This window comes from Pristiophorus japonicus, chromosome 4, assembly GCF_044704955.1.
Source record: "Pristiophorus japonicus isolate sPriJap1 chromosome 4, sPriJap1.hap1, whole genome shotgun sequence".
NCBI classification, from domain to species: Eukaryota; Metazoa; Chordata; class Chondrichthyes; family Pristiophoridae; genus Pristiophorus; species Pristiophorus japonicus.
In genome coordinates this window covers 158533981-158556426 of record NC_091980.1, presented here as the reverse complement: position 1 = coordinate 158556426, position 22446 = coordinate 158533981, and the positions used below count along the sequence as shown (strand labels likewise).

The 22446-nt window shown below is 48.1% G+C and overlaps 1 protein-coding gene across 9 annotated transcripts in view; it reads left to right on the top strand.

Moving 5' to 3' along the window:
* LOC139263132 (coiled-coil domain-containing protein 9-like) overlaps positions 1 to 22446 on the top strand; it is a 367644-nt gene that overhangs the window by 294650 nt on the left and 50548 nt on the right. For 7 of the 9 annotated variants that reach the window (XM_070878722.1, XM_070878724.1, XM_070878721.1 and 4 more), the window contains one exon: positions 6987 to 7031. The exons of the other annotated variants lie outside the window; for them this stretch is intronic. In XM_070878722.1, the coding sequence (XP_070734823.1) occupies positions 6987 to 7031 (45 nt within the window). The remainder of the gene's footprint in view (positions 1 to 6986; positions 7032 to 22446) is intronic. 9 annotated transcript variants of the gene reach the window in all.

Sequence of the window (22446 nt, the reverse complement as noted above, 5' to 3'; positions counted from 1 at the left end):
AAACAAAATTAGGGCTCATGGGATTGGGGGTAATATATTAACATGGATTAAGGATTGGTTAATGGACAGAAAACAGAGAGTAAGAATAAATGGGTCATTTTCTGGTTGGAAGGCTGTAACTAGCGGGGTGGTTCAAGGATCGGTGCTTGGGTCCCAGCACTTCAGAATCTATATCAATGATTTGGATGAGGGGACCGAGTGTAATGTATCTGTTGTGTATCTGTAAAGCATGCACTCCCATGTTCTGCCACCAGGGAGCGCATCCCCTGAAGTCCCAAGGGATCCCAGCTTGGGATCCCTTGGGACTTTTACTTTACTTTAACCTCCCTGTGTGCAGTCTCATCTGTGTTAGGAACACACTAACTGGTGACGATTACACGAATCCAACGCAAAGATGCAGCAAACTGTGGGCATCCTGGAGAGGTTCTCGGAGGGTGAGGACTGGGAAGCCTATGACGAACAGCTAGACCAGTACTTTGTAGCCAACGAGCTGGACGGAGAAGGAAGCGCTGCAAAAAGGAGAGCGGTCCTCCTCACGGTCTGCGGGGCACCGACCTACAGCCTCATGAAGAATCTTCTGGCTCCGGTGAAACCCACAGATAAGTCGTATGAGGAGCTGTGTACACTGGTTCGGGAGCATCTTAACCCATGGGAGAGCGTGCTGATGGCGAGGTATCGGTTCTATACGTACCAGCAACCTGAAGGTCAGGAAGTGGCGAGCTACGTCGCCGAGCTAAGGCGATTTGCAGGACAATGTGAGGGCCTGATGGACTGCATCCCAGAGTACTTAAGGAGGTGGCCTTGGAAATAGCGGATGCATTGACAGTCATTTTCCAACATTCCATTGACTCTGGATCAGTTCCTATCGAGTGGAGGGTAGCCAATGTAACCCCACTTTTTAAAAAAGGAGGGAGAGAGAAAACAGGGAATTATAGACCGGTCAGCCTGACCTCAGTAGTGGGTAAAATGATGGAATCAATTATTAAGGATGTCATAGCAGCGCATTTGGAAAATGGTGACATGATAGGTCCAAGTCAGCATGGATTTGTGAAAGGGAAATCATGCTTGACAAATCTTCTGGAATTTTTTGAGGATGTTTCCAGTAAAGTGGACAAAGGAGAACCAGTTGATGTATATTTGGACTTTCAGAAGGCTTTCGACAAGGTCCCACACAAGAGATTAATGTGCAAAGTTAAAGCACATGGGATTGGGGGTAGTGTGCTGACGTGGATTGAGAACTGGTTGTCAGACAGGAAGCAAAGAGTAGGAGTAAATGGGTACTTTTCAGAATGGCAGGCAGTGACTAGTGTGGTACCGCAAGGTTCTGTGCTGGGGCCCCAGCTGTTTACATTGTACATTAATGATTTAGACGAGGGGACTAAATGTAGTATCTCCAAATTTGCAGATGACACTAAGTTGGGTGGCAGTGTGAGCTGCGAGGAGGATGCTATGAGGCTGCAGAGTGACTTGGATAGGTTAGGTGAGTGGGCAAATGCATGGCAGATGAAGTATAATGTGGATAATTGTGAGGTTATCCACTTTGGTGGTAAAAACAGAGAGACTATTATCTGAATGGTGACAGATTAGGAAAAGGGGAGGTGCAACGAGACCTGGGTGTCATGGTACATCAGTCATTGAAGGTTGGCATGCAGGTACAGCAGGCGGTTAAGAAAGCAAATGGCATGTTGGCCTTCATAGCGAGGGGATTTGAGTACAGGGGCAGGAGGGAGGTGTTGCTACAGTTGTACAGGGCCTTGGTGAGGCCACACCTGGAGTATTGTGTACAGTTTTGGTCTCCTAACTTGAGGAAGGACATTCTTGCTATTGAGGGAGTGCAGCGAAGATTCACCAGACTGATTCCCGGGATGGTGGGACTGACCTGTCAAGAAACACTGGATCAACTGGGCCTGTATTCACTGGAGTTCAGAAGAATGAGAGGGGACCTCATAGAAACGTTTAAAATTCTGACGGGTTTAGACAGGTTAGATGCAGGAAGAATGTTCCCAATGTTGGGGAAGTCCAGAACCAGGGGTCACAGTCATTTAGGACCGAGATGAGGAGAAACTTCTTCACCCAGAGAGTGGTGAACCTGTGGAATTCTCTACAACAGAAAGTAGTTGAGGCCAATTCACTAAATATATTCAAAAGGGAGTTAGATGAAGTCCTTACTACTCGGGGGATCAAGGGGTATGGCGAGAAAGCAGGAAGGGGGTACTGAAGTTGCATGTTCAGCCATGAACTCATTGAATGGCGGTGCAGGCTAGAAGGGCTGAATGGCCTACTGCACCTATTTTCTATGTTTCTATGATGGCTACCTGGAGCAAATGCTCAAGAGACTTACTTTTTTGTACTGGGCATTGGCCATGAGACCATCCTTCCGAAAACTTTTGACTGTAGAGATACCGACCCTCAGTAAGGCCATTGCGATAGCACAGGAGTTTATGTCCACCGGTGCTCACACCAAACAAATCTCTCAGCACACAATTGCTAGCAATGTTCATAAATTAACTGGAACTGTGTTTGCGAGCAGAAATGTACTGGGCAGAAACCACGAGTCTGCAACTGCCAGCAGGCCTCAAGTGACCCAGATGACTGAGTCCCCAACAAAGGATGAATGCAAGGCAATTCACACCCTGTTGGCGTTGTGGAGGCTTCCATTCAGCCTATTCATGCCGCTTCAAAGCGTATGTTTGCAAAAGCTGTGGAACAATGGGGCACCTCCAACGAGCTGCAAGCTCTGCAAAACCTGCTAACCACCACGTGGCAGAGAAAGATCGGTCCATGGTGGACCAAAACAATTTCGAGCCTCAGAGAGAGGAGGCAGATGCTGAAGTACATGGGGTGCACACATTTTCGATGAAATGTCCACCTATAATGCTAAACGTAAAATTGAATGGCTTACCCATAGCCATGGAACTGGACACTGGCACTAGCCAATCCACCATGAGTAAAAAGATGTTTGAGAGACTGTGATGCAACAAGGCACTCAGACAAGCCCTGAGCCCCATCCACACGAAACTGAGAACGTACACCAAAGAGCTTATCACTGTCCTGGGCAGCGCCATGGTCAAGGTCACCTACGAGGGCACGGTACACGAACTGCCACTTTGGATTGTCCCGGGCGATGGTCCCACACTGCTTGGAAGGAGCTGGCTGGGCAAAATCCGCTGGAACTGGGATAACATCTGAATGCTATCACATGTCGATGAGGCCTCATGTACCCAGGTTCTTAACAAATTTTCTTCCATTTTTTGAGCCAGGCATTGGAAACTTTTCCGGGGCGCAGGTGCAGATTCACTTGGTCCCAGAGGCACAACCCATTCACTACAAGGCGCGAGCAGTACCTCACATGATGAGGGAGAGAGTGGAAATCGAGCTGGACAGGCTGCAACGCGAGGGCATCTTCTCTCCAGTGCAATTCAGCGAGTGGGCCAGCCCGATTGTTCCAGTACTCAAAAGTGATGGCACGGTCAGGATTTGCAGCGATTATAAAGTAACAATTCATTGTTTTTCACTACAGGACCAATACTCGCTACCCAAGGCAGACGAATATTTGCGACGCTAGCAGGAGACAAGACGTTCACCAAGCTCGACCTGACTCCCTTCTTTAGCTATCACCGTGCCCGCAATCCACTTGGGACCATGTCCATAGTTTACATTTTACATTTAGCATTATAGGTGGACATTTCATCGAAAATGTGTGCACCCCGTGTACTTCTGCATCTACCTCCTCTCTCTGAGGCTCGAAATTGCTTTGATCCACCATGGACCGATCTTCCTCTGCCACGTGGTGGTTAGCAGGTTTTGCAGAACTTGTAGCTCGTCTGCAAGCTCGTTGGAGGTGCTCCATTGTTCCACAGCTCTTGCAAACATACCCTTTGAAGCGGCATGAATAGGCTGAATGGAAGCCTCCCCAACGCCAACAAGGTGTGAATTACCTTGCATTCATCCTTTGTTGGGGATTCTGAGTCATCTGGGTTACCTGAGGCTGCTGGCAGTTGCAGACTCGTGGGTTCTGCCCTGTACATTTCTGCTCGCAAACACAGTTCCAATTAATTTATGAACATTGCTAGCACTTGTGTGCTGAGAGATTTGTTTGGTGTTATCACTGGTGGACATAAACGCCTATGCTATCATAGTAGCCTTACTGAGGGTCGGTGTCGCTACAGTCAAAAGTTTTCATAGGCAGATCTCGTGGCCAATGCCCAGTACAAAAAAGCCTCTGAGCATTTGCCTCTGAGCATCGTCCTGCAAGTCGCCTTAGCTCGGCGACGTAGCTCACCACTTCCTGACCTTCAGATCGCTGGCACGTGTAGAACCGATACCTCGCCATCAGCACGCTCTCCCTCGGGTTAAGATGCTCCCGAACCCGTGTACACAGCTCCTCATGCGACTTATCTGTGGGTTTCACTGGAGCCAGAAGATTCTTCATGAGGCTGTAGGTCGGTGCTCCGCAGACCGTAAGGAGGACTGCTCTCCTTTTTGCAGCGCTTCCTTCTCCGTCCAGCTCGTTGGCTACAAAGTACTGGTCTAGCCGTTCGACATAGGCTTCCCAGTCCTCACCCTCCGAGAACTTCTCCAGGATGCCCACAGTTCGCTGCATCTTTGCGTTGGATTCGTATAATCGTCGCCAGTTATTGTGTTCTTAACACACATGAGACTGCACACAGGGAGGTTAAAGTAACAGTGACCTCAGTCTTTATTCAGACACTCCAGAGTGAGGAACAGGCCTTGGGGGCCGGCTTATATCGAGTGCTCCCAAGGGATGCTGGGATCCCTTCGGACTTCAGGGGATGCGCTCCCTGGTGGCAGAACATGGGAGTGCATGCTTTACAGATACACAATAATGGGGATAGTGCAGGAAAGTGGAGTTGAGATAGATCATCAGCCATGATCTCATTGAATGACGGAGCAAACTAATGGCCTACTCCTGCTCCTAATTCTTGTTCTATCAAATCTCTTCTCAATCTTCTCTGCTCTAAGGAGAACAACCCCAGCCTTTCCAGTCTGTCCATGTAACTGAAGTCCCTCATCTCTGGAATCATTCTCGTAAATCTTTTCTGTACCCTCTCCAGACCTTCATATCTTTCTTAAAGTGCGATGCCCGGAATTGGGGACAATACAAGTACAGTGTCGAGAATCCGGAGGTCCGGAATCCATACTGTTCCGGAATCCGGACACCGGGACAATCCGTGGCGAGGTCGTCCGGAATCTGGAAAATGTTCCGGAATCTTCCTCCACCTCTGGCCCCCGACCTCTCCCCCACCTCTGGCCCCCGACCTTTCCCTTGCCTCGGACTACCGCTGACCTCTCCCCCGCCTCGGGCCCCCCCGCCTCCGACCTCCCTCTCCTCGGTCCCCCGACCTCTCCCCCACCGCAGGCCGCCGACGACATCTCTTCCGCCTCAGGCCGCCCAGACCTAGGAATTGTGAGTACGCTCCCGTTCTCCGTCTGCTTTATTTTCTGTGTTTCGATGTGTCTTTTAAAGTATTGGAGCGTTCTGCTTGTGCTGCTTTCACCATTGACGCTGGAGGCATCTGAGCCGATCCGCTGCTTGGCCCAGGCGTTTTTGGACTCTGGTGTCGGAAAGACATTCCGAAGTCTGGAAATACACGATCCTGGGCTTGGGCGTTTCTGGATTCGGGACGTCATAAAGATGTTCCAAAGTCCAGAAATGCACAGAATCCGGAGCGGCCTCGGTCCCGAGGTTTCCGGATTCTCGACGCTGTACCTATATTCCAGTTAGAGCCAAACCAGTGTTTTATACAGGTTCATCATAATATCCACACTTTTGTACTCTATAGGATACAAATTGCCCCCCCGCCCCGCCTGAAATAGGATGCTCCCACCCTCGTTCGATGTTTATTACCGCAGCTGAGGTTCAGGTTGACTCTTTCGGGAATTTGCATTCTTTGTTTTTTTTTGTCTTCATCCGGAAGTTGGTCATAATGACGGGCAGTGACTACACCTGAGGGGCAAAAAAGCAGCGGTGACGCAGCTGAGGCGGAAGTTGGGGGCGGTGTGTATTCACCGCCGCGATGACGTCATCACGGTGCCACGTCACCGCGGCTCTCCCCTTCACTGAAAGGGGCGATCCTCCGCATTTTTTAAATTTCGGTCCACTGGGCCACCAGGGAGGGTTTTGGCCAGGCCAGCAGCCTGGCACCCAAGAGGGTGGCGGCCCGACCGAACCAGGGGGCATTATTGTCGGGCCAACCTGGCAGTCGGCCGACAAAAAAAGACATGGCGGCAGCAGTAGTGCGCCCTCCCCTTTAAGGGAAGCCGCATGGCCATTGCAAAAGGCCTCAGCCTCACTGGGCCATCGGGGAAAAGGTTGTTTTGGCATCGCTGGGTAGGCCGAAGATTTTCCATGGGGAATGTCACCGCCGGCGGAGGGGGAACATCAGCGGTGGACACGGTGATGACGTGCTTAACACTGATCTGCAGCAGAGGAGCGGTAAGGGGGGATCAGGGCGCCGCCGTAAAACCTCGGGAGGGCAATTAGGCAAGCAGTGGCCATTCCACCAAAAGTCGTCGGCCACTCCAGTCCGCAGCCTGGCCGCCGATTTGCGGTGGTAACAGGCCTTAAGGAAAGGGGCAATTTCAGTCCCTATGCCTCTATTCATGAAGCCCAGGAACCCATAATTAAATAATTAAAGGAGACCTAAGGACATTTTCCTGTTACTGAAGGCATTTGTACATCTGCATTTAATCATAGCAATATTCAGGTGTTCAGGGTATCCAGTAAACTCTTTACATCTCTTGGTCTATTCAGGGTGGAATCATGGATCACCTTTGTTGGCTCTGACATCCAATATTGCAAACAAATCTCCCAATTCCAGTACACCATTGCCCTTTCAAAATGCTTATCCGGGTGCTTTCTAGAGAGATATACTTAGAAAGACTGAGTGAAAACCCTCTGTAATAACAAAGCTTATTCACTATGTATGTGTATTTAGAACAGGTTGCTTTTCCTTGTATTCCAGGGAGAAGAATCGGAAATATTGGTTGCATTCTTTAAAATATGATAGGTCAGTATATTTTTATTCTTTTAATTATCTTGCATACCCTCTCTGTCAACCTACAAAACACAAGAAACATAACTGGAAACTGATTCCCACTGATTTCCCAGCTGTTTTTGTCAAGAAGTTGGTGAGCGGCATGTTAATCAGGCCCCACCGTTAAAATTAAAAGCTGCAGCTCCCAGATGTGCTGGCCCCTTGTCTTGCCGGCTTCCTGACCAGGAATTAAAATTGAACTCCATGGAGTATATGCAGAACCAGGAATATTAGTCTTTGGAACTAATCATTCAACCTCCACTTCAGGAATCCAAGACGTCATACTGATTGTGATTAATGGATTGTAGTTCCACTGATCTTTCCTATAAACAAATGCAGTACCTCCAGTCTCAGGAGAGCTTCCCTATAATACATTAGTGTGGCAGTAATGTTTTCCATGCCAGCCATTCTTAGGACTTTGAATAAACACATCAATTAGTGCCAAATAATGGGTAGTTCGGTGTTATGGACCGATGGTCAGGGATTCTCAACCTTGTTTACAAATCCCTCCATGGCCTCGCCCCTCAATATCTCTAATATCCTTCAGCCTCACAACCCCCCAAAATGTCAGGACTCCTTAAATGCTGCCCTCTTGAGCATCCCTGATTTAGTCGCTCAACCTTTGGTGGCCTTATTTTCTGTTGCCTCGGCCCCAAGCTCTGGAATTCCCTGCCTAAACCTCTCCGCCTCTCTACCCCTCTTTTCTCCTTTAAGATGCTCCTTAAAACCTACCTCTTTGACCAAGTTTTTGGTCTTCTGCTATAATTTCTTCTTATGCGGCTCGGCATCAAATTATTTTTTTTGTCTTGTAACACTGCTGTGAAGCGCTGAGAGATGTTTTACTACGTTAAAGACAATATATAAATGCAGGTTGTTGTTGATTGAAGAGAATAAAGAGAAAGTTGACAAGTATATAATTCTGGTGTGTTCACTATTGAAGTCGTGCCCCATGTACAATATTTCATGATGTGGGAATTTCCAAGCCGATGTCGCTCCTTCCTAAACAAGGGATACTGAGGCCATTTGGAGCACTCTTGTCGCTAACTTGACAAAAACTGGGGGTCGAGCCTGCAGGTTGCTTGATCTAAATAACTCAGCTATGCAATGCCTTAACTTCCTTAGTGGAGATCGATGATAGTTAAACTTCACAGGTTAATTTTGCTCTCTACGTTGTTGCTATCAGCAATTACAATTCAAGAGAAAAAACTTCAAAAATTCATAGAAGAAAGATTAAGATTAATCAGTATGTTTATATGGTTTGATTGTTACAAGGTATGTACACACACGTGGGCATTCTTGATGAAATTCCCCTTTTAATATAAGAATCGTTCATTCGGATGAGTGAACGTGCTGGGGAAAAAATATAGATTTGTTTCTGGTTGGTTACGGTGCTTTTGCTAATACCAGTTTGGTTTCCCTCACGTGGAGTAGGTCCATTCTGTTGCATGATAAAATGTTCGTATTTTTATACTGTTCGACCTACGGCTGCTGAACTAGAAATTTGGGAGCCTATCTAGTACTTGTACTTAAATCTACAAAGTGCTTCTGTCAGAACTCAATTTAGTGGTAAATGTATGAGTTTTGATTTAATGTTTAATATTATTTTGCTACGGAGTTTTATCAACTATTTAAGTGCATTTTAAAAACAAACTAGTTAAACAAATTGTTTAACAGCCTTTCATCTTTGCAGTGTATTTGTACAGATTATTTTTAATTTTCCTTAAATGGAGAAGTTGTCTCTGTGCCATCCTCTGCTTGTCAGCATAACAGGTAAACCGGTTCCTCCATATCTTGTGATGTAAATGCAGCCGCATGGATTAACCTGGTAAGGCACCCATCTTGGAGTGGAAAAATGCAAGAAATATCTATTTTTGGGGGTATGAGAACATCCTACAGTACATATCCAACTCTGCTGAGTGATAGATTTTACATTGAAAAGTCTGCTGGAGCAGCACTTAATCTGAACAATGTTCTTACGGTTTAACTATCATTAGCTTGTCATTACCTACTACTTGCCTGATTTAAAAAAGAAAAGACGGTTTTCCTTCAAACTAAAATGACTCCTGCTAGATTAAGGTGATCTATTCTTGTTTACTGTTTATAAGGGCTGTAATGCAAGTGAAATCCCATCCTGTGTTTTGACCAGACGAAGGTCTCTGTGACTTGGATGACAACTAGTTGATAAATTATTTTAATCAAATATGGTGAACATGGACTAGGTATATACTTTTGAAAGCACTCAAACCTCACTCACACTGAACTTTATTATATTTGGCAGTCTACTGATTTTTCAGTTCTCTGGTGCATTGAAAGTCTTGTAGTCTGAAGGGAATTTCTGCATTTCGAATGCACAAAAATTGTTGCTTTTGAAACAAGGATTATATTAATTGCTTGTCATTTTTTAAAAAGAGTTGACTTTAGCTCAGTCCCACTCGGTGCTTCATCTCCCCTTCCAGAAGATGACTTCTGCACTTCCCACAGTGAGTACAGGCCAGTTCTTTGTAATCGGCTGCAGCTTTTACAAACCTTCAAAATGTCTTGTTTAAAATACAAATTTGAAGGTAATTGCTCTAACTATGATATATGATTTATGTGGTGCACAGTTCCTGTCCCCAAGCTTCTGGCATCATTTTACTGACAATGAAAATCCCCATGTCAACATTGTTACACTAATTATGACAGCAAAAAATGTGAACAGCTACCTTTACTTTAAAGAACTGTTTTCTTAAAGAAAATGGGCCCGAAATTCAGCCTTCCAAAAAGGCCCCTTACTGCTGGAAAGCGGCGGCCAAGTGGCAGAGTCGAGTGGCCGCCGATTTGCGGTCGAATGGCAACCGCCAGTGACATTGACCTCGGGGGTTTGTACAGCGGTGTTCACTTCCGCCCCACTCCCCCCCCCAACTTCCGCCCCGGTCTTGTGGATGCAGCCTTAAAGATGTCATCAGAGCGTGCACCGCTGCCTCTTTGCCCCGGAAGCTATAATCATTATAAAAAAATCTGCCTGACGGTGCCCCCGACAGCTTTTTTTGTCAGAGCTCTGTGCCGGCCGGCTCAAGACCGCCAGAGGATCGCCATATTTTTGGTCAAAACTTTTTCGGACATGTGAAAACTTTTGGGGACTTGTGAAAACTTTATAGGATTTATGAAAACTTTCTCACTCACCCATTTGAGATCAGCATTGAATATTAGTGGCCTGGGGGCCTCAATCTGTACTCCACAGAGGCCTCATAGTGAAGGTTGAGCCTGCAGACGCAATGGGCTCAATGTTAGTAGGGGAACGCCTTGTGCACATTGTCACAGGGAGGCCTGCAGGAGAAGGCGGCGCCATCATCAACGGCTCCAGAGGCAGCGGGCAAGAGAGACAGCAGACATGGTTGCCCAACATAGAGAAGGGCCTGGAAATGACGACAGACCTCAAGGCAGAGCAGTTGGCCAGTAAGGAGCTGGCGTGAGGAGGATAGTGGGCGATGAGGCAGATCGCAGGATCGCACGATGAGGCAGGAGCATGAAGAGGATGAGAGAGAAGGCGATCAGCCAGCTGCCATAGGAGGGGCCCAGCATCGTCATCATAGGCAGTCCCTCAAAATTGAGGAAGACTTGCTTCCACTCTAAAAATGAGCTCTTAGGTGACTGAACAGTCCGATATGGGAATTACAGTCTCTGTCACAGTGGTTGAAGGAAAGGGTGAGTGGGGAGTCTGGTTTGCCGCATGCTCCTTCCGCTGTCTGTGCATGTCTTCTGCATGCTCTTGGCGATGAGACTTGAGGTGCTCAGCGCCCTCCCGGATACACTTCCTCCACTTAGGGCGGTCTTTGGCCAGGGACTCCCAAGTGTCGGTGGGGATGTTGCATTTTATCAAGAAGGCTTTGAGGGTGTCCTTGAAACGTTTCCTCTGCCCACCTTGGGCTCGCTTGCCATGTAGGAGTTCCGAGTAGAGCGCTTGCTTTGGGAGTCTTGTGTCAGGCATACGAACAATGTGGCCTGCCCAATGGAGCTGGTCGAGTGTGGTCAGTGCTTCGATGTTGGGGATGTTGGCCTGATCTAGGTCGCTAACATTGGTGCGTCTGTATTTATCCCAGGGGATTTGCAGGATCTTGCGGAGATATCATGTCATAAAAGGGTCTACAGGCACCAGTTTTCCTTCATGCAGCTCACAGATAGCCAATGTCTCCGTAGGCTCCAATTCAGAAACAACATCCTTAGGGAGCTGTGCAATCTCCTGCGCCCAGATCTGCTGCCTCAGACAGGCCGAGGTCAGCTCTGAGAGTGGAAACTAAGGTGATCATTGAACTAAACTTTTATGCACTGGCTCCTTTCCAATCTGCAACTGCAGACATCTCTAACATTTCTAAGTTCTCCGCCCATCGCTCCATCTGTCAAGTGACATACTCTCTACAAGAGAAGACTGCAATACATTTCTTTCCCGATGACCAGCGAGAAGCAGATGGAGCGGCAGACTGGGTTTTTGCAGATTGCGGGGTTCCCCAGGGTGTAGGGCGCCATCAACTGCACGCACGTCGCAACCCTGCAATGGAACTGCAGAGCCGTCTAATTGCTGCTCGTTTCCGATGAATTAATGCCCACGTCACCCTTCATCTTTGCATTTCCCTGGCCATCCCAATGAGTCCATTCATACATCATTACCCACAGTCAAATGATACACCTGCCTGGATAGAGGATCACAAAATAAAGATTTATTACAGAATAAAGGTAGGTGCAAAAAACATACACACAATCATCTCTTACCCTTGTGCATCTCCTTATAACCCCTCTTATGCCTGCCTATTCTACTACTACGCCCGCAGTGTCTCCCCTGTGCCTGCCTCATGGGTCTGGGAAGGCTGCTGTGTTTTTTGTGTATAAGCTTGTCGGATTCTCTGCCACGGAGAGCTGTTGAGGCCAGTTCACTAGATGTATTCAGGAGGGAGTTAGATGTAGTCCTTACTACTAGGGGGATCAAGGGGTATGGCGAGAAAGCAGGAATGGGGTACTGAAGTTGCATGTTCAGCCATGAACTCATTGAATGGCAGTGCAGGCTCGAAGGGCCGAATGGCCTACTCCTGCACCTATTTTCTATGTTTCTAAGCTACAGATGTCCTTCTAGGACGCCCTCGACCAGCTCTGGCCCTGGAAGGGCCAGTTGTAGACTGGGCCACACCATCCTGGGAGGGTTCAGTCGGCCTTGGCTCGTGCGAGTCCATGCTTGGAGGCAATGGTGGAGTGACAGGTCTGGGGCCAGGAATGGTGTGATCCTGAGAGACTACATTATCATCCTGGTCCGAGGAGCCTGTGCCACTCCCCGGGGGCAACACATTACCACCGGCACCAATCTGAGGGAGCTCAGATCGGTGCTGTGGCGACACACCAGAAGGTCCCGTGGTGGACCCAACCGCGAAGGCAACACTGAGGTCTCGGGAGGCATTCAGCTGAGACTGCATGAGAGCAGCCAGAGTCTCAAAGCCACCAGACATGACAGCAGTAAGATGCTCCGTGGCCTGTTTTCCAGAGTGCATAAGAGCATTCAGAGCTTCCAGGGCCGCGGCCATCCTCTCCAAAGCAGCACTGATTCGCTCGTTCCCTCGTGCCTGTGCTGTAATGGCAGCTGCCACATCCCCAATGAGTCGCAGCATCACAGCTGGATCCGCGCGGTCTCTTTGGGAATCCACCATTGCCTGCACACTGGCAATGATGGGCTCCATGTTGATGGGCTCCATGGGGTGCGCAGAGCCATCGACAATGCAGGAGGCGGACTCCTCCATGCTCCTGACCACTTCCGACAGCCTCTCCGGCACCCTTGCCACTGCCCCCAACAGCTGGCAATGCATGGCCTCCACCCTTCTTTCATAAGTCCCAACATTGATGGGCTCGTCTGGGTCCTCTTCAGCAGAGCTCCTGTGCACACTCGCCCCCCCGGAGAGATGGCACCTGAGATTCCCTATGCCTGTCACCATGCTGCAGCCCGCTAGGCCCCGGTGCAACACCCAGTGCAGACCCCTCTGCTATGTCTAATAGATCGGACCGGGTACTCCCAGTATCTGAACTGGCGCGTGTGACTGTAGGAAGCAGTGACACGGTGCTGCCAGCTGTGTCACCCTCTTCCTCTGCCTCATCTGACGTGCCAACAGATGGAGTGGGCTCCAGGATGTCATCCAGGCTCACGCCCCAATGTCTTCCAGGGTGTCAGGATGGCCATGTCTGTCATTGCCCTCTTGGCTGTCCTCTAGGCTTTGCTTCATTGTCCACATCAACCTCTCCCTGGCCTCGGCTGCCATTGCCCTCAAGACTATCGTCCTGCCTTGCTCTCCCATCGCACTAGCACTAGGACCCTCGCCTTGGCTCTCACTCGGCCTCTCATCTGCAAGCATAAATGGCACAAGGGCTGCCGTGAGGGGGAGGTAGGGAATTGATGCATGGGGGTTGCAACTTGCACACTTTCAGAAGGAAACGCACAGTAGGTGCTGGCGCTTTCAGGGAGAGATAGCATTAAAGGAAGGCCTTCACTTACCCATGCTGCCCACAGTGGAATAGACAGTTCCGGAGGCCACCTGTATCTCAGCCTCGCCACCACCAGTCCTCCTTTGCTCCATGCGTTTGTGAGCAACCTTGGCCTGCAAAACAAAGAATGGTTACTGAGTAGCAGTGTCATGAGGCATCAGAAATGAGTGTACAGGAGTGTGTCCCTGACATGCAGCTATAACTGTGACATAAAAGGGAGCCTCCATTGCGAGAACACACACACACATATATACAGGCCTCAACAATGAAATGCTGCTATAGTGAAGGTGGGAAACGAGAGAAGGATGAAGGAGAAGCTCGCAGATAGAAGGTCAGCAGTGGGTGGAACAGGTACTCACTTTCATCAGACGAATGATGTCGTTTATCCTTTTCTGGCATTGGGTGGCAGTGTGAATGGAGGTCCGTGACACCTCCACAGCTATCTCTCTCCAGGCATTAGTAAAAACTTCCCGAGTCGGTCTGCCTGCATCGGGGTACAGGACACACCTCCTTCCCAACACAGCCTGCATGAGTGTCTCCGGTTCGGCATCAGAAAATCGGGTTGCCCTCCTTCCTATGGCGCAGCAGCCATGGCCTTCACTGAAAGGCCTTTCCCCCTCAGGGCCTAGCTGCAAACTCCGGCCTTTAAGAAGGCCAGGGACCAACTGGCTAGTTAGCAGCAAATCACCAGTAGGGGAATTTCACGGTCCAAAGGCCACACCCCGCTCCCCACCCACACAGCTACAAACTACTGATTCCCGCCAGACAATACCGCTGGCCGACATTTTTTTACAAAAAAAAAGCTGAATTTCAGTCGAATGGCCGCCACAACCATTGCAGCGATAATGGCGGATAAAAAGCAATAGGTGCGCCCAGTTTTGGGCGGACCTGAATTTCTACCCCAATATTTCCTCTCTACTGTATGTCTACCTCCTGGCCTGGTCTTTTCCAAGGCACCACTACTCAGGCCTTTCTCCCCAATGGGGCCACCACTTCAGAGAGCAGTAGTTAAAACAACAACAACTTGTATTTATATAGCGCCTTTAAACGTAGTGAAATGTCACAAAGCACTTCACAGGAGTATTATGAGATAAAAATTTGACACCGAGCTGCATAGGTAGAAATTAGGACAGGTGACCAAAAGCTTGGTCAAAGAGGTAGGTTTTAAGGAGTGTGTTGAAGGAGGGTAGAGAGGCAGAGAGCTTTAGGCAGGGAGTTCCAGAGCTTGGGGTCTAGGCAACAGAAGGCACGGCCACCAATGGTTGAACGATTACAATCACGGATGCTCAAGAGGGCAGAATTAGAGGAGCGCAGACATTTGGGGGGTGGGGGGGCGGTTGTGGGGCTGATGATTACAGAGATAGGGAGAGGCGAGGCCATGGAGGGAATTGAAAATAAGGATGAGAATTTTGAAATTGAAAAAGAATATATAAATTGTACTCCTATTCTTCTGGCCCTGCTCCCAAGAAAATAAATATATAAGATAAAATAGATTGCAAAATAAAGTTATTTACCTGGCCATCCTGTTCAGACACCAATTCTGGCTGGGAAAAAAATCATTTTGAAGTGTTCCCTGCTGTCAACCCGGCTCTACTCAGAATTAATTCATAAATTTTTTGGCCCCATTCCTGACTAAATTATAAATTAATTTGAAAATATTTCTGCACTCCTCAGGCCCCACTCCTGGCACACACGCAAAATTGTTGAGAAATTTTCCCAATACTACTGCTGCATATAGTTAACATAAATATCTCTACTGCTGCATAAATTAATGTAATACTCCTTGGCTGGCTCCTGCCTGCTCCATAATTTAGATAATGCCTGCTGCTTTTATTTCATCAATGCATTTTGGAGGAACCATTTTGTATGTGTCTTTCTATTTGATAAAATTTAGTTAAAAGCTGTTGAATAAAATGTCCACTGCTTTTATTTAGTACATTTGTGCAAGCATGTTGGATTAAATGGCTGACCCATGACCATCAAATGGTCACTCCTTTTATTTAACGCATTTTGGGGAACCCCATTGTACAAATAGCTACTGCTTTTTATTCAAATTAAGTTTTAGCTCATAACTCAGTTCCTCTGACTTTAGCAAGGTGATGGGCAATTAACTTGGGTGTAGTATGCACATCCTGTGCTCCATAGTGCTTTTTTGATTTTTCAACGCTGCTGTTTTATGACAAAAATGTTGACCATACCGCGTGCGCACACTTCTGGTGCGTGCAGCGCCGGACGCCATCTTGGTGAATATAAGAACATAAGAATTAGGAGCAGGAGTAGTCTATTCGGCATTTTGAACCTGCTCCGCCATTCAATAAAATCATGGCTGATCTTCTACCTCAACTTCACTTTCCTGCACTATCCCCATATCCCTTGATTCCCTTAATATCCAAATATCTATCAATCTCTGTCTTGAATATACTCAAAGACTCAACATCCACAGTCCTCTGAGGTAGAGAATTCCAAAGATTCACCACCCTCTGAGTGAAGAAGTTTCTCCTCGTCAGTCCTAAATGGCCGACCCCTTATTCTGAGACTGTGACCCCTGGTTCTACACACCCCAGCGAGGGGAAATATCCTCCCTGCATCTACCCTGTCAAACTCTAAGAATTTTGTATGTTTCATTCTTCTAAACTCGAGAGAATATAAGCCTAGTCTACTCAGTCTCTCCTCATAGGACAATTCCCCCATCCCAAGAATCAGTCTGGTGAACCTTTGTTGCACTCCCTCTATGGCAAGTATATCCTTCCTTAGGCAAGGAGACAAAAACTACACAATACTCCAGTAAGACAATCTTTACTCTTATACTCAAACCCTCTTGTAATAAAGGCCAACATACCATTTGCTTTCTTAATTGCTTGCTGAAGAGGTCAGGCGCAGGCAGTGGAAGGAGCGTGTGTAAATCAGTCCCACCCACCCCTTCCCCCAATGAATACCTGTCCCACCTGTGACAGGGTCTGTGGCTCTCGTGTTGGACTGTTCATCCACCAAAGAACTCACTTTAGGAGTGGAAGCAAGTCTTCCTCGATTTTGAGGGACTGCCTATGATGATGATTCTTGCTGTACCTGCATGTTAACGTTCAGTGATTTGTGTACAAGGACACCCAGGTCCCTCTGAACACCAATTTTTCCCTATCTCTCACTGTTTAAAAAATACTCTTTTTCGTTTTTTCCTATCGAAATGGATAACTTCACATTTCTCCACATTATATTCCATTTGCCATGTTCTTGCCCACTCGCTTAGCCTGTCTATCTGTCTATATCCCTTTGAAGTCTCTTTGCATCCTCCTCACAACTTACATTCCCACCTAGCTTTGTATCATCAGCAAACTTGGATATATTACATTTGGTCCCCTCATCCAAATCATTGATATATATTGTAAATAGCGGAGGCCCAAGCATCGATCCTTGCGGGACCCCACTAGTTACAGCCTGCAAATCCGAAAATTATCCGTTTATTCCTACTCTCTTTTGTCTGTCCATTAACCAATCCTCAGTCCATGCCAGTATATTACCCCCAATCCCATGAGCCCTAATTCTTTTTAATAACATCTTGTGTGGCACCTTATCGCATGCCTTCTGAAAATCCAAATACACCACATCCACTGGTTTCCCCCTTATCTATTCTGCTAGTTACAACCTCAAAAAACTCTCCAACAGATTTGTCAAACATGATTTCCCTTTCATAAATCCATGTCAACCCTGCCCAATCCTATTTTCTAAGTGACCCGTTACCACGCCCTTAATAATAGCTTCTAGCATTTTCTTTACAACTGATGTCAGGCTAACTGGTCTGTAGTTCCCCGTTTTCTCTCTCCCTCTTTTCTTAAATAGCGGGGTTACATTAGATACCTTCTAATCCGCAGGAACCTTTCTAGAATCTATGGAATTTTGGAAGATGCCAACCAATGCATCCACTATCTCTATAGACACCTCTTTCAAAACCCGAGGATGTAGGCCATCAGGTCCAGGGGATTTATCATCTTTCAGTCCCATTAATTTCACCGCTACTATTTTTTTTACTAATACTAATTTCTTTCAGTTCCTCATTTTCACTAGATCCTTGGTTCTCCACTATTTCCGGAGGTTTTTGGTGTCTTCTTCCGTGAAGACGGACACATAGGGGCCAAAATTCACCGTCCCCGAAGGGACGACTACTGCGGGGTTCGGGCGGCCGATCAAAAAAATCGATCAGCCGCCGTGGTTGGCTGATTTTCCCTCCCCGAGCCATATTCAGCTCGGGGTGGGGGGGATTTGAGCGGTGCTCACTTCCGCCAGAAAAGGCAAGGTGAAGCCGCTGTAAAGTTAAGTTTCCAGCAGTGACCTCTGCAGTGTGCTGGCTGTTGAAAAGCGGTAAGGACAGGGATTTTCAGCTGGAAAAGGGGAAGACTTTTTCCAGCATTGTCCCCACAAGATATTCGAGTCAGTGCTCGAACGCGACACCGCTGGAGTGTTGCCGCAATCGGGGCCCTTTGGTAGGGAAATAGTTTTATATTAGTGTTTTTATTTCAGATTCCAGCAGCCACTGAATTTAGCTTTTCATATAGTTATATTCATTGTTTTGGCTCCATTCATCCTGCTGAGTGCTGCTCAGAGGTGTGCACATACTTTTGTACAGTTTGACCTCCCTTATCCAGAACCATTCCCGGCCACTGGGTGGCGCAAGCGCAGAACTCCAACTTTTAACAAATTGAAGTCCTTCCTCGTTGCTGACTCCCGCAATTGCTGGCCTGACCCCGCGATCCACCGCCCCCCCCACCCCGTAATGATCCCTCTGCCGCACACCTAGCCTCAAGCCAGCCAGCCCCGATATCCCCTTGCTCAGTACCTGTACCAACCAATTTAAAGTGACCATCCCTCGTCCGGAAAAATCCCTTATCCAGAACAGGCCAGGTCCCAAGGGTTCCGGATAAGGGAGGTTCAACCTGTACAACTTTCAGGTCTGACTCTTTAATGGAGGCCTGTAGGCTGCAGAGACCTGCTTGGCAGGGTTCACCCTGAGGATGGGAGCAGTGTTGGGAGGATGACATCTGGTACACCTGGTCAGAAACAGGGCGGCATGCAGGAGAAGGCGTTACCATCAGCACCGTGCAGAGAGGCAGCGGTAAGAGAGGCAGCAGCCATGATTCGTTCATTCTGCGCCCGACCAATGTGCCCGCCAGCTTGACAGGCCCAAATCAGGATTGCGGTTGGCTGCTTGAGGACAAGGGATATCCCCTGTCCACTTGGCTGCTCGCTCCACTGCGGAACCCCAGGACAGCGCCAGAGCATGCATACAATGACGCTCATTATGCCACCAGGTGCATCCTTAAGCAGAGGTTCCGGTACCTGGACCGTCTGGTGGCACCTTGCCCATAATTGTGGTCTGCTGCATGCTGCACAACCTGGCCATCATGAGGGGACAGCCGCTGGAGGTCGAGCCAGCAGTACCAGGCACAGGAGGAGGAGGAGGAGGATCTCTGGTGCCCCAGAGCTAGGAGGCATCGACCCATCGCCACCCTGGAAGGGCCGGGTGCAGACTGGCCAGCACCCTCCTGGGAGGGTGTGTCCTCACATATATGGAGGTGCCTGACACCTCCCCTACAATCTCCCGCCATTCATTATGTGCTGCCTCTCTGCTAGGTCTCCCCACATCAGGAAATAATATTCTTCTTCTGTCCTCCACACCATCCATCAGTGAACCTGTTGGCTCTCCTTGCACCTCTTGCACCTCTTACACCTCCTTCCCTCCTCAGGGCCTTGCTGCAAACCCTTTAAATAGCCAGGGGGCAGCTGGCTCATTAGAAACCCTTAACTGCATGTTGAATTTCTCATTGGTGATTACGCTCAAATTAAGACAGCCACACCGCTGAATAAAGCCCATTGGAAAGGTTCATTAGCGCTGGAACCCATGTGTTCACTTTTGGAGCTAAATATGGGGTGGCCTAGCCACAGAAAAAGTTTGGCGCTAATGGCCACAAAAAGGTGGGGGGGAGCACCAGCTTTCCAGCGGTACTGAATTTCTGAATTTTGTGCCCAAAGTATTTGTTTAATTTCTCTGCCATTTCCCTATTCCCCATTATAATTTCTCCTGTCTCAGCCTGTAAGGGACCCGCATTTACTTTTGCTAATCTTTTCCTTTTTATTTACCTATAGAAGCTTTTTACAGTCTGTTTTTATGTCTCTCGCCAGTTTACTCCCATGTTCTATTTTCCCTTTATCAATTTCTTGGCCCTCCTTTGCTGAATTCTAAAATCATCCCAATCCTCAGGCTTGCTGCTCTTTTTGGCAACATTATAAACCTCTTCCTTTGATCTAATACTAACTTTAACTTCTCTTGTTAGCCACGGTTGGAGGGCGGTAGGGCAGAAGTTAGGAGCGTGCATCAAAAATATGTAGAATAGGCAGATCATGATGTCTAATTTGCTACCAGCGCTGCCATTTTTGTCCTCAATGCTGAACCTTAACACCCTGTCTTTACAAATCCCTTCATGGCCTCGCCCCTCCCTATCTCTGTAATCTCTTTCAGCCTCACAACCCCATGAGGTGTCTGCGCTCCTCAAATTCAGTCCTCTTGACCATCCCTGATTATAACTGCTCAACCATTGGTGGCCATGCCCTAAGCTCTGGAACTCCCTCCCTAAATCTCTCCGCCTCTCTTCATCTCTTTCCTTCTTCAAAGTGCTTCTTAAAACCAACCTCTTTGACCAAGCTTTTGATTATCTGCCATAATTTCTTCTTATGTGGCTCGGTGTCAAATGTATCTGTTTTGTCTTATAACACTGCTGTGAAGCACCTTGGGATGTTTTACTACGTTAAAGACGCTATATAAATAAAAGTTGTTGTTGCATAGCTGAGCATGCATTCAGCAGCAGCCATATTTAAAGCGATCAGCAACTACTCTAAGGTTAGTTGCTGATTCATTTCTCTTGGCTCTGTGTATGTTTGTGAAAGTGTTTGAAACTTCCATGAGCTATTTAAAGTTGGTGAGGTGACACGGAGTGGAGCTGGAAGTGGCGAAGGCCTTGGTTCTGATTTCAAGGGTTCTGGTCAGACCACTTACTCCCAGTGCAGTAGTTGTCATTGCCAGTGACTGAAGGTGACCATGGCCCTGAACTTCTTCACATCGGGATCCTTCCAAGCTGGAGCAGGCGACATCTGTAGCATCTCCCAGTTTGCCGTCCACTGCTGAGCAAGAGGTGACAGACACTCTTTTTATGCCAGGAGAGGGGTCTTTTTTTGTCTTTTCTCTGATCAGTGAAAAGCAGACGGAGCATGCACGTGGCTTTGACAGGATAGCAGGCTTTCCCATGGGACAAGGTGCCAACGACTGCATGCATGTGACTTTGCGGGTGTCGTATTTAACTGCTGAGATGTACCGCTACCGCAAAGGTTACCACTCGCTGATTGTACAGTTGGTGTGCGACCATGCTCAGCATATCATGATGGTGAATGCCCGGTATCCTGATGCTTTTGTACTGCACCAGCCCGCTGTTCCCTCAGTCTTGAGCCACCACGACATACCAAAGAAAGAAAGAAAGAGTTGAATTTATATATCGCCTTTCACGATCACCGGACGTCTCAAAGCACTTTACAGCTAATGAAGTACTTTTTGGAGTGTAGTCACTGTTGTAATGTAGGAAACGCAGCAGCCAATTTGCGCACTTGCAAGTTCCCACAAACAGCAATGATCAGATAATGTTTTTTTTGTTATGTTGATTGAGGGATAAATATTGGCCAGGACGCTGGGAATAACTCCCCTGCTCTTCTTTGAAAATAGTGCCATAGATCTTTTAAATCCATTTGAGAGAGCAGACAGGACCTTAGTTCACGTCTCAGCCGAAAGACGACATCTCCGACAGTGCAGCACTCCCTCAGCACTGCACTGGAGTGTCAGCCTAGTTGTTTTGTACTCAAGTCCCTGGAGTGGGACTTGAACCCACAACCTTCTGACTCAGAGGTCGCAAGCAATATCCACTGACCATCTGACTCATGACTCCGCTCCGCAACCCAACCATATGCGGGCAGCATGCATACAATGAGAGCCATGCTGCCACACGGAATCTGATAGACCAGACCATTGGCCTCCATAAACAATGCTTCCGCTGCCTGGACTCTGCAGACCTCCAGACCTCGCCAGAATGCGTCTCAAGATTCGTCGTGGTCGGTGCATGCTCCACCACCTTGACGGCACATCCCTTGGCACCAGCAATATGGTGACCAACTGAGGAGGAGGAAGTTGAGGAAGCGGAAGGAAGGAGGATACCTGGACAGCCCCTTTCTGCCCGGGCTGCCCATAATCGACTCATCCGACCAGTGAACACAACCCCAATTCCTCATTCAACAATAGTCCCTCACCTTACCCTCCCTATGTTGCTGATCCGCACAGCGTCCTCTTGGCCAGTGGGGGAGACTGTAGATTTACTTGCAGGACGACCTTGAGCAGCTTTGGGCCTAGAAGGCCCAGCTGTGAACTGCACCACCTCGGCATGGGCGCCAGCAGTCTGGACTGGCTGGCTGATGGGCAACATCAAGGGCACTGGTGGAGTGACAGTGAGGGGAGGATGAACCAGAGAGGGCAGTAGGTTCATGCTCCACAGAGCCACTGCCACTCCCCTGGGGTGGTGCATCAGCATTCCTAGCCTATTGGAGAACAGATTGCTAGACTGCTGTGACACCGTGCAAGCCCCTTTCCACACTGGTAAACACAGCCACGATAGCAGCAGTCTGAGCTTGCATGACACAAGTCTGAGGTTCTACTACAGCACCCAGAAGTTTGGTGGCTTCTGCTTGTGCTGCGGTGGAAGCTGAGACATCGGCCATCAGACGCTGCATCATGGTTTGGTCAATATGTCCGCTAATGACATTGGCCATCACTTGCATGCTGGAAATCATGGGCTCCAAGCTTTGCGCA